This window comes from Pteropus medius, unplaced genomic scaffold, assembly GCF_902729225.1.
Source record: "Pteropus medius unplaced genomic scaffold, Ma_sr-lr_union100, whole genome shotgun sequence".
In the NCBI taxonomy this organism is placed as follows: Eukaryota; Metazoa; Chordata; class Mammalia; order Chiroptera; family Pteropodidae; genus Pteropus; species Pteropus medius.
In genome coordinates, this window is record NW_024345479.1 from 2,074,854 (window position 1) to 2,087,251 (window position 12,398).

Consider the following 12,398-nt stretch of genomic DNA (forward strand, 5'->3'; position numbering starts at 1 on the left):
TTCAAAAATTAACAGCCACAATAGTTTATTTACAATTGAACTCTTTATAAGATATTTACAAGACAACCAATTTTACACATCAGAAATGGTATCAAAAGTATGAATTACAACACTGACAACAATATGAAATGGGCTTAAAACAAAGCTGAAGTGGACAGACAAGCAATTTTTCTTTTTAATTTATTAACACTAGCTTAAACTTTGTTAAAGAAAGAAACAAAGAACTATGTTTTAGGAGAACTGCAGGGCCTTCAGTTGAAGATTGAATTTCACAGTGTTGTATCCCATGTAGGGAAAAAATAAGACTGATTTTTCCCCCCACACTCTAACACACTGTAATTTCGCTCTTGAAACTTTGCTAATCTACTCTCCAACCTCCTCAACAAACCTCTACATATCCAAGTCAAAGGAGAATTGATCTAGTAGAGGGGAAAATAAAATAAGAGGTCCTAGGTAGAGGGAGAACCAAGGAAAAGAATCCACTTAAGTCTGGCCAGATAGCACCTCATGGATTCCTCTTAGTCTAGCTCAAATTCAGAATCTGGGGAGTCCCCTGGGTAGGGCACAAACAAAAGATTAATTTGCTAACCCATATCCAAATTAGGAATCCAACAAATGCTGAAAATCAAGAAGAAACTGAGAGGAATCAAGGAACAAAGTAAAGAGACACTGGTCTTTTTTTTTCTTGGGTACATTATAAAAAAAAATAACATAGGTCAGAGTAGGAAAGCCAAACAGCTTGCCATATTAAAATGATGGAGAACAAAGAAAATCTGGCCCAGTTTTTCTAGAAATCTTCCACTCCTTAAGGTGTGAGATGAGAGCCCCTAGTGGAATAAGTCCTATTTCTCTCTACATTCTTGCTGCAATGAAGTTCACAGCAGGTTCCCTTGTGGAGAGCCCACTCCTCCTAAGCAGATGGAGTTACAAATGAAAACCCATAGCCACACACACACACACACACAAAGGAGAAATAAGAGCAGCAAGATCATCCAAGAATACTACATGTGCTGCCGGAATAATTCCTTTAAAAGTCAAACCCAGGGAGCACAGATCAACATCTCACAAAAAGCTTTAGCAGTGGGAGGCCCCTGAGGAACTTTTCTTTTCTTCCCACAATGGTATCCTATTCTCTCATGCTCCACTGATGGGCCGGCCACACACTCTACATACCTTGGCTTCTCCTCTAAAAGTGCTAATAAATCTGGGGACATAGTCTCTTCAAGGATAAAAGCCCCTACCTTCTAGGAGATTAGACCCCTACTTGTTTTCACACAATAGTCCTGAAGACTAAAGAAAGGCAATTCCTATATATTTAAGACCAGAGGTCTTGGCTCTGTTTTCCTTCCAGATAGTTACAGGGATCTTACACTGAGACCAAAGTGGCCTAGAGTGCTGTCCTGACATTTGTTTCACAAAAGGTGGGGTGGGGTGGAGAGAACCAGGATGGTACATACAACTCTATTTTTACAAAGTGAATGGAGAAGCTCATTAGGTACATCTGTTGGTTTCAAGATGCAGACATTTGCCAGCCAAAGAAAGCACATATTTCCACATACACCCTTACCATCCTTAAATCTCTATCCCACCACCAAGAGCTCAGCTAAAAGGATAAAGCCCAACTAAGGAATACCTTGGAAGTGATGTGACACAAGGACATCTATACAGGTTCTGACATGCCATCCCCAAATGCCAACTGCTGCTTTTTAGAGCCATAACTTGTCCAAAACTAACCATCCCCATTCTCTTGTCCAAATATTTTATTTTTTGAGGGGATGAGGGAAGAAATTAATTTACCCATTAACTAAGAAAACAATCACAGCCAAACATCCCTTCCCATATGGCTATATCACAGAATAGTTATAAGAGAACAATTGTCTTTTCTTCAGACATTCATCTACCAACTCCCTGATCTCTTCTTTTCTATTCTGTGAAGATGCTTGCTTCATCACTTCACTTGCTATTCCTCATATGGACCTTAAGCTCGTGGTAAGATTTTTGTTAAGAGTAAAAACCACTATACTTAAACTATATGGAAGAGTACACCAAGGTGAGAAGAGTGCCATGCAGGCACAGCTCTAAAGGCAGGGGTTGCTTTATCTTCCATGAGTTTAATGAAAGAACCCTTTTACCCCTTTAACATAGACAAATGTATAGAAGCAGACCCCTGAAGCTTCCAAATCTGCCATCCTAGAGATTTAGCTTGAGAGCTCATTTCCCCAAAAGGGGAAAAGATATCCCAGTCACCCTCTATAATTCACAATTAGCCCAATGAAAGAGTTTTTGTGAAATGAGCGATGAAAACAAAACCAAGATCAAGGGAGTATGAAAGGGCATTATCATCGAATAACAACATACATGAGGACATAGGTCACATATACAGGTCTCTGCCACTCTCTGGGAATGGCATGCTACAACTATCTGAAGACAGAAAGTTCTTGCCAGCACAGCTATTTCCTACACGTCCGGTGAGGTGTTTGCTTCTTCTGGATCTCCAACCTGCATCGGCTACGCTCATCCAACCAGGGCAGCTCAAAATTCCTGGCAAAAAAAGATATGGAAATCAACTTCCAAGACTAACAGGAATGGAGTGTGGACATGAGAATAACTCCAGAGAAGATACTATGCTCCTCACCATTCCTAACCCTGACTCCCAGGTCCCTAGCCTGGAATGTCTTTCCCACCTCAAAGCCAGAGCAATAGCGCACTATTAAAGTGACTGAATTATCAATTTCTAACTCAAGCAATTCTAATTCCTGGCTTGGGAATCTTATCACTACAAATCTAGTTGCCCAGGTAGCCTCACTTCTGTCAAAGAACCATGGCTATCCCTAAGCCACCTGTTCCACCTTGTATCTAGGCTTTCATGAAGTTCGAAAGGAAGGTGAAGTGCAGGCTATCTGAGAACGAAGGGGAAAAGAGCCCTTTATACTTACTGTGGAGTTAATTTTGGTAATGGTCGTCCAAATGCTACAACAGGCAAGAAGGGAGTAATCATCAAACTCTCAACTATGGAAGAAAGCCAAATGCAACCTTGTTAGTGACATAGGTGGGAAATATCTAGCAACTATACCTGCTCCAACACACCATTCATTTACAACACGTTGTATCCTGGAGCCTTGCACCCTTTCTAACTTCTTTGAAATATCTTACTCTTTTTAGATAAACAAAACTTACCATCATCTGGCTCAGGGAAAAATGAGGTAACCTCAGGCTCAGATTCCTGAATTCCTTTCTTTTTATACATTCTGAGCTGCAGTCGCTGTAAAATTCTTTGTTCCCTGATCCTCTGAATATCCCATCTGGGAAAAACAAACCGGACAAAACAAACCCGACATTACTAAAAACCTGCTCTATAAAAGTGATCCAAACAACCCAAATGCTGACCCAAATGAGATCTCTGCTGACTTTTCCTGACTAGGGCTGGGGGTTAGGGGTGGGAGTTGTTAAAGAGAACAACTGGTTAGGGAAGAGCTGTTTGGGTCTAGCAGTCCAAATCATGTGTTGGTGTTCCACAGAGTGTGGAACTAAGGGCATACATGAAGAAAAAGAGGCCAAACATCTTTACCTACAATAATTACCACTTCAAACTTAGATACTCAATGGGAAGCCAGTAATTTAAGAGTGTTAAGAGCTCCAGGACTCTCCACAGCATGGAGAGAGGTCAGGGTCCTAGGACTCGGTTGTTTCCAGGATGTATAACTCTGGCCTCACCTTTTCCTTCTCTTCTCATCCAGCTCCAGTTTTGCATGCCGCTTTGAAAACACACTGTCATCCAGGTTCTGTGTAAAGAATAACAGATGATAAGTGATATATCACCATGTGAGACACACACATACTAACTCATTTCCAGCTTCCAGGAAGGTAAAATCTCACCTTCAGGTCCTACCTGAGTCTGTGAGTTCTATGGATATTATGGGAACCTCCTGGTAACAGAATCAACAAAACACGTATTCCTTTCCCTACCCAAACCCTTGTAGAATCTCCAAATTTCAAAATCATTTCCATAACTTTCCAAAGTGAAAGTCACGTCAAACTGAAACAACCCTTGAGACTGCTATAAACCCTCCTTACCTCCATCCTTTGTAAGAGTCCAAGTTTAAAATAAATATCAAACTTTTAAGAAATTTTGTTGCTGAAGTGGTACATGCTAACTTTTCTACCTCACATGAAATCTAGCTTCAAATACTCCTTAGCTATTTATTTTTGAATAAATTACTTAACCACTCTGGACCTCATATTTATCATCTATACAACAAAGGAGTTGGGACTAGATAATCTCTCAAGTTCCTTTCTGGCTTTAAAAGTTTTATTTAACCCATCCATACAGTTTCTATGACATATTCAAGTTACACTCCCAATTCTACTGTTTCTCACTTCCTTCCACTGACAGGTCTTCGATACCTACCTCCAAAAGGTCTGAAGGATTTGGGTCCCTTAGAGGCTCAACTGAGTGGTCCCTCCAAGAAGGAACTGGAAAAAAAGAAAGAAAAAGAAAAAGAAAGGGAGGAGGGGTGGAACCACACTTAAATCCAAGGTCATACAACCTACTATATTCACTAGGACAAGAGGTGTCTCCCCAGATAAGACAAAGTTACCAAGTTATAGGAATCCATTCTATGGCCTCACCTGAAGCCATATTCAGTGTCCTTGCTATGGTATTAAAGAACCTAAAGTGCCATTGCAGTCTGCCAAACACAGGATCACAAAAAAACCCCTAAGCCAATACCTGACAATTGATATAATGGATGCTATTGCAGTTCCTGAAAAACAACTGAAATTTGTAGTCATTTTGATATCTATAGTGTAATCCACCAAGGAATCTCACTCTCCCACATCCAGCTGATGGGGAATGTGGCTCCCAACCATCCACCATCCCACCAATGCCCCCCGCCCAGGCCCAGCCAGCACAATTCCTATTCTACTCACCAGCCAAGACTGAAGTTTCTCCTGCAACACTTGATGGCATCAGACACCCTAAATAATGCAGGAAAGAAGAATCATCTCAGTGTAAAAAGAAGAAAAGCCCATACCCAAAATGGAGGAAAGGATCATCACTGAAGTTCTCACTAGGAAGCCATTTTGGTTTTTTTTGAGTTGTTCTTTTGAGAATTTCTCTCTGGGGGAGGGGAAGAGGGAACAACAGACAAAAGAAAAGAAAATAAGCCCACCACTTTTTTTTTTACACTGAGACGACTTCTTTTCTTCATTATTTAGGGTGGTTTCCCTGCAACAGTTGATGGCCAAGGATATCAAACCTTAAACTCAGAACATGGCAGGTGAGTAAAAGTTGACCCTATTTTTCAAATAAAAGATCAGTGTTCTCAAAACTTACATATGTAGTCTTCTTAAACAGCTCCCTCCTCCCTCCAAACAAACTACCTTGCTGGTCCAACCTGAACAACATGCACAAAGACTTTGGCTTCCTCAGAACAAGCCATTGAGACTTCCTCTTGAGATAGGGCATCAAGAATAAGGATTCACACGTTATTCACAACTCAGGCTCCTCAAATGGCTGGGATCCCCCCAATCAGACTCCTGTAAAGCTATGCCCACAATCTCAGAGGTGTTTGGAATTTTCTGTACTAGGACAGATAGGATTTTCAAAAACAGCCAGTCACACTGAACAGCTCTGGACCAAGCCATTTCCCAATCCCGGATGGGAAGTTGCTTCACGGTTTCTCTTAAGTTGTTACACAGCATTGCCATGGCAGCAAGAAGGGTAACCATTAAAGATGAACCTGTTCAACTGACTGAACCAACAAAAAACCTGAGCCTAGATCAGGATCCTGGTCTATTTCATGTTCTCCATTGTGAGACCTAATGAGTTTTAGATAATTAAGAAGAGTAATTTATCTTCCCCACTTAATTTTGTCACCAGAACAGCCAAACAAAGCCTAGAGAATGCTCCTGTCTCATTGGAATGGATTCCCATCCCCATCCCTGCTGGGGCAAGACAGTGGTAGAAACTTGGGGCTGCAGCTCTATCCAAGAAGGCTTCCCCCACCATCACCCCAGAGCACCCACAGTGACTGTCATAGACTAACATTACACGATTGAAGGTACATTGCAGTTACTGGTTGATGTAGAAGATAGGGGAGCATCTCTGTGTGGAAGCCATAAAGAAAAAACGGGAATGAAGACCAAGGTCCCACACCCCACACCCTCACCAAGCAGGCTCAGATATCCCAAGATAGTCCTTATTGTTTGAAAAATAGTTTGTAGACCATTTTATTTAAATATATGAACAACCAATGGGCTACTGCAATCCAAGTAAACTCTTCACATTTAGAACCTTTGTGAAGTATAGTAAGATAAAGTAAGACTGTTGGTCTTTGGCAGATTCCTCCTGCCCCCCAGACCGGGACACAGAGATACAGATAAATGTTTATATAGTTAAAGAGCGGAGGCCCAGGTGAAATTCCCCACCCCAAACTGGCTCCCCAACCCAAAAATTATCATTGGCCCCTGAGAATACCCAAAGACCACCCTCCCAGGTTTCACACAGTATCAATTGCAGGAACAGTCGTGCATGGCAAAGTATAAGTTCTATGCATTTCACAGCACAGAAAACCCTTCTTTCAGAGGGCATGCAAGTTGCCGGAGATTACACCCCAAGTCTGGTGCTCTTGTGATGAGCAACTTACTGGCAAACACATCTCCCAGTGTTGTAAGCAGGCAAATACATTGAGCACATTCTGCTGTAATTCCATCTATTTGCAATGCCTGCACAGTGTCTGTCTCTGGCTGTTAACTTACTCATTCTTGACAGAACTCTGCTTTATTGATTGCACTTTTTTAAAAATGCCAAAGGCATTTTCACACTTGTTAGCTTGACCGCCACCACTAGGGTATAAGAGCAAGTGTTCTCTATGCCTTACTTGCTACAGTCTCCTCCTTCTTTGGAGAGGATTCCCGTAATGGTAACGGTGATGGGGGAGACTGGTGCCAACGACACAAATACATTTCTGTGGTGGAAAGGTACGGCAAATCTTCTATCTCACTTGAGAAGGCTTTCTCCTTGGGATGGGTGTTGGGTCCCTTCTGGGGAGTGGAGAGTCTTGGTGGGGTGTCCACTGAAGACCGGGGCTTTTCTGGAGTTTCTTGGCTCCTCAATTCACGTTTACAAACAGTTTCTGATAAGGAACCACAGGGTTCCTCTTTAATGGGAGAGTGCTTAGGAGTTTTTGTTTTGACTTTTGAAAATTCAGGAGCCAGCTTTTTAACAGGAATCTTTCTTTCTGTACTTCCAAATGGGGATTTCCTATTAGATAGGAAAGAAAACATTATACAATTTATTGATGCTTAGATAAAATCTGATTTGATTTCATTTTGGGACAAGAGAACTAGTTTGTATTCAAATATCTAAATATCTGGGTTCACTTGGCAGTCATGAGCAGGAACACCCTCATGCTTAACAGTATATACAATAGGCCCTCAGTAAATGTTGAACAAGTGAGTTTCCATGCTTAAGAACTTCTAATAGTATCCTATTGACTACTGAACCTAAAAAGTTCCCTATTTTATTCAAGATCCTTTAAATAACATTAGGTGCCACTACCCTGTGGCCTTTTTCATTCCAGTCCACCAGGGACCAGTCTCTTATTTTTCCCCCCAATCCTATACCATGTTAGTTACATTCTCTTTCTTTTTTCTTGCTATCTGCTGGCTCTCATTCTCCCACTAATGTCCCCATCCCACCCCCCACATTCCGAGAATGCTGTCTCCTTTCTTTTTTACCAACCTAAATTCTGAATTTCTTTCTCAAGATCTATCATCTCCTTAAAGTTTCACTATTCTATCTCAAAATAATCTTTAATATCTCTGAATCTTACAAAACTTAGTTTGTTTCACTGTTGTCTATCTGCATATTTTATTGCAGTTGAAGTCTTAGTTTTTAAAACTTATGTCATCCTCATAGCTAAACTAATCTCTTTGAGTCCAAGGACAGTTAGATCTCACTTTCTTATGTCTACTAGTGCCTAACACAAAAAAGTAATTTAACACTTAACTTGAAGTGAACTGCTATAGTTTTAAGAAACTCAGCTGTCACATTTGTTGTCCATTCTCTTTATGATGTACTCTGCATTCTGTAATTACTACTGTGACCAAACGTTCCTAACAGAGTTTTATAGCCTGCACAAGAATATCTCGAGATAGTTTCTCAGCACTTAAGAACTCATGATTCAGGATATGGTTGTATTAAAACAAATTCGTAAGTCTCAATCCCCTACTCTGTCACCAGAAATGAGTGTCCTTAAAAAGTTTAGACAAATGGAACGAAGTTATCAGCACACCTTTTGTGTCCCTTTCCACTCCGCCCACATGAGAAAGGCTTGGGAGGCAGAGTCTGGGATGTCTCAGAAAGCTCCGGCTGGCACTCCAGTTTAATTTTCTCAGATAGCTCCGTTTCCTCTCTCTCTTCAGTTTCATAGCCCTGAAACAGCTTATGCCTTTCTTTTTCGTTATCCTTCTTTACCAGCTGCATCCGCCTTTCCATACGTTCAATCCGAGCAAGGAGCTAAAAGAGAGTGGCAAAATGCAGGCTTAAAACATAAAAAAATTAAATGTAGGTACTTAGTCCTATTTAGCAATCAGTATGGTCTACTAGCTCTTTCCATGGACTATGGCAATACAACTTATTTTTAACAGGCAGTTATTACCCTAAATAGTTTTCCTTAACCACAATAGAGAGAATAAGGTACAGTTTAATTTTAGGGGCTAACCTAGTTGGGGAGGGACGTGGGGGAATTTGTAGTTCATTCTTCTGAAAGAAGATCCTCTTCACTGGGAGGGGCCACAACATGCCTTTTCAATGGCATGGTCTCTGCTACTGCTAACCATGTGGCTCCAAGTCAGTTTGGGAGTTTCCAGAATTAACTTTAGGTTCTTTTAAGAGGCCCTAGGTTTCTCCAGATCCTTTCCTCTCTACTTCCATTCCAAAACACTATACACAAGGGTAAAGTCCAAACAGTACATTGAGAAGGAATTAAAAACTCACACAGTCACGGTACCACTAGGGATTGCAGTGTTATTTGAAAGGGATGTGTGTGTGGTGGGGTACCACCTAAGCAATGAACCTCAATTTGAAAGAATTATAATAGAAACAGTACCCATAAATCCCATCAATGATGAAATATGCATATTGCTTTGTACTTGACATAACAGAAGAAACTTATATCTATTTATTTAAATATTGATTAAAAACAGTCAACTCTAATTAAAAAGAAAACTACATAACAACAGAAAATAGAAGTCTATTATCATTGAAAATTTCACATTAAAATGTTCTGAGAAAAGGTGCCAACTGTGCTACTTATACCTTATAATAAGAATTTTATTTGGGTTAGACAGTGATATTAATGTGCCTTCATGACATCTACTTAGCTGCATAGATTTCAGTATAGGCCAACAACAATTAGAATAAGAGAAACAAGCTTAAGCAACACTAAAACTCCAATACACAACAGAAGCAGTGAATGCCAAGTTCAGACTGACACTCTATCCTTAACTCACCCCACTTTTCCTGCTTAGGAAAATCTGCAAAGGATCCACTACCTCAGGAACTGAGCAGAAACCGCCACAATCAGCAGAGAGCCCCCCTGTCAGCCATACTCTCATTTCATCTCGTTTTGATTCACAGCCTGAACATTACTTAACCAGTTTGTGGGAGACATTTCCTTGACATTTCTTCTCTTTCACTGGTCCTTCTCTTCCTGCCCCCCACCATGTAAGGACATGATGTGTTGTAATTACAGTACCATCACACCCCTAGACTGCAGTACAGTAGCTAAGCAGTGCCACCTCCATGTTGAGTAACTTCCACAAATCAACACCATGAGGTATTTTAATGAGACCTGCCCCAGCTCCCATTCCACCTTGCAGAATCTATTCTCCAATAAAACAGCCGCTGCCTGATGCGATTCATTTGAAAAGCAAACAAAATGAATAGCCTTCTGCTCTCTTGCTCAGCCCTTGGCACACAAAACGCGAGAGAATGAGAGAGAGAGAGAATGAGAGAGAGAGAAAGAGAGACAGACAGACAGACACACTGCTGCAGCCTGAATACAATTGTAAAAATCATGTTTATTTTTAGGCAGCTGTAAGGTATGCTAGCACAGTAATACCCCATCACCACAGCTTTGCTGATATCTGAAGGAACATGTTTTCAATGCATAAGATGCCCTTAACTACTGCTGCAGTAAAAACAAGCCTATATAGTCATGCTCCTCAGAAGTACAAAGAAATAATAAATGACTTTACTACTACCTTAAGATTCTAAAAGAGCGATTTTGGGGAGGCGGGGGGAATCTACTGAACACATTTAATAAGCTTACTTTCCCCTGATGCCTTAAAAATCTTCCAGCCTCTAATCACCATGCTGGTCAATGGGTCAGGTTTTAGAACAGATTCCCATTAAAAACTGAAATCAAAAGCGGTGATCCTCTTAATAGAATTTAAGAAAATTAAAATAGGATATCACTGTGAATCACCTCTATCCCTCTGCCAAAAGGCCTATTACTCTATCTAAAGATGCTACAGCAATGGTTAGAGCAACAGCTGCTATATCTCTCTTCTCCAGAATGCATTCTAACGCAAAAGCTCTTTAATTTAACCCCTTCCATAAAGCCACCACATATACATCCCACCTTTTCATTTTCAACCCCTCACAAATCCGGTCTTTTCCTACTCTAAACGTCTTTCCCACAAGTCTGGGGCTGTCATTTTAAATTAACCCTTTGGCACCTGAAACCTCCCCTCCCCCTCCGCCTGGGAGGTTGCCCTTTAACCCTTCCCTCCGACCCAAAGTGTCTGTGAGCCTGGCTCCCAAGGACCCAGCACCTAACATACTCCTTCGCTGGTGGACAACCTTCTTACCCCTAACCAAGGGATACCTTAACCTCCTACAGGCCCCCTTTCCCCGAGCATGCGCACGACGCGCGCCTCGTCCCGAACGCAGATTAACCCCTCCCGTACCGTGTCTCTCTCTGACTTCAGCTCCTCGATCTCCTTTTCCTTGGCCTGCAGCTGCTGCTGCTGCTGCTCGATGAGGTCCAATTGCAGCAGAAGGATCTGTTTGAGGCAGGCGGCCTGACTGGAGGCTCCTGAACCGCCGCCACCCCCGAGAGGGCTCTTCCTCATACTCTTCCATCTGCCCTCACTGGCCGCCAGGGTCCCGGCGGTGGCGGTGGGCGCGAGGGGTGGTGGCCCAGGCAGAGGTAGTGGTGGGGGTCCTGCTGGGTCCGAGGCGGTGGCAGCTGGGGGAGCCGCCCCACCCTTGTCCCCAGCCCAGGGCGTAGGCTCTTTGGCCGCCGCCACGAGAGAGCCCGTCTGAATGGGCAGCACCGCCTGATACTTGGGTCGGGGGCTGCAGCCGGCTCCGGCTGCCGCTGGCTCCCCCCCAATGCCGGCTTGTTTGGTGGCCGGGGGCGGACAGGGCAAGGGCACCGAGCCGCCCCAGCTCTCTTCCTGCTGCCCGGGGGCCGCCCCGGCCGGGAGTAACAAGCCCCGGCCCTTGCCGCCGCAGCCGGCCGGGGAGGGCGCGGGGCTCCCGCCCTGGGAGGAGGCCAGTGGGGGCCCCGGCTCCTTGAGCTTACGGTGCCGGGGAAGGAAGTGGGCTTCGGCCGCCCCGGGTTCGTCCTCCGGCCCGCCCAGCGCCGCAGCCCGCTCGTAGTCCAGTCGCTGCTCAGGGTTGCCGCCGGCAGGGGCCGCGGCTGCCTTGAACACTGCGGATCTCATGGTCATAGTGGTCCGGAGCAGCGCCGGGGACCAAGACGGAGGAGGGGGTGGGGAAGGGGCGAGGTGCGGGGGGTCGAGGAGGGGGAGGGGAGTTTGGCGGGCTCGCCTTAGCAGCGCGGCAGCAGGCCTCGGCTAGCGCGGCTCCTCCGGGGCCCGGGCGCCATCCCGCCGGCGTGCGGAGACGTGGAGGCCGCGGCTGAGGCCCGCCGCCGGCCCATGGGGGCCTCGCCGCCGCCTCTGCTGCTGCCGCCGCCGCCGCCGCCTTCGCCTCAGAGGCAGGAGCTCGCACTCAGCCGCCCCCGAGCTCATCCCCGGAGCTCGCTTCGGCCCCCCCTGGCCCGGCCGGGCCCGCCTCGTCTCCCCACCCCACACCCCCCCCCCCCCTCTCCTCGCCTTCGGCCCCCTGCCCGAGTGCTTCATTTTCAGCCGCCCCGAGCCTCCATTTCCCCCCCGCTTCTCCTCAGGAGGGGGTAGGAGGAGTGGATCCGCCCAAAGCCCTCCTACTCCAGGAGGGAGTCTGTCGCCTCCCCCGGGGGTCTCCGCGGCTCGGGGTCCCCCTCCCCCACAGTCACCCCCGACGCCTCAGCGTTTCCCTTTAAAAAAACGGAGCCGCTCGTAGCCGCCACCGCCGCAGCCGCCGCCGACCGGAGGGCGCATGC

The 12,398-nt window shown here is 44.8% G+C and overlaps 1 protein-coding gene across 2 annotated transcripts; it reads right to left on the bottom strand.

Moving 5' to 3' along the window:
* MSL1 (MSL complex subunit 1) lies at positions 1–12,391 on the bottom strand. Of its 2 annotated transcripts, XM_039873576.1 has the most exons (9): positions 10,978–12,391; positions 8,298–8,521; positions 6,882–7,264; positions 4,930–4,977; positions 4,409–4,473; positions 3,715–3,782; positions 3,178–3,302; positions 2,937–3,009; positions 1–2,541 (listed from the first exon to the last, which is right to left on the bottom strand). In XM_039873576.1, exons 1-9 carry the CDS (start codon positions 11,743–11,745, stop codon positions 2,451–2,453), a joined length of 1,845 nt encoding a protein of 614 aa, XP_039729510.1. In that variant the 5' UTR covers positions 11,746–12,391; the 3' UTR covers positions 1–2,450. The 2 variants fall into 2 exon arrangements, with proteins under 2 accessions (XP_039729510.1, XP_039729511.1); XM_039873577.1 differs by lacking the exon at positions 4,930–4,977.
* Between the last annotated feature and the right edge of the window lie 7 nt (positions 12,392–12,398).

Excerpts from the sequence above, each read along its gene's own strand:
- MSL1 (XM_039873576.1), bottom strand. The coding sequence starts at position 11,745 with ATGACCATGAGATCCGCAGTGTTCAAGGCAGCCGCGGCCCCTGCCGGC. Across the intron at positions 4,978-6,881 it reads GAAGGAGGAGACTGTAGCAA|GGTGTCTGATGCCATCAAGT; the intron begins GTAAGGCATAGA and ends TGCATTATTTAG. Across the intron at positions 4,474-4,929 it reads AGAAACTTCAGTCTTGGCTG|TTCCTTCTTGGAGGGACCAC; the intron begins GTGAGTAGAATA and ends CTTTTTTTCCAG.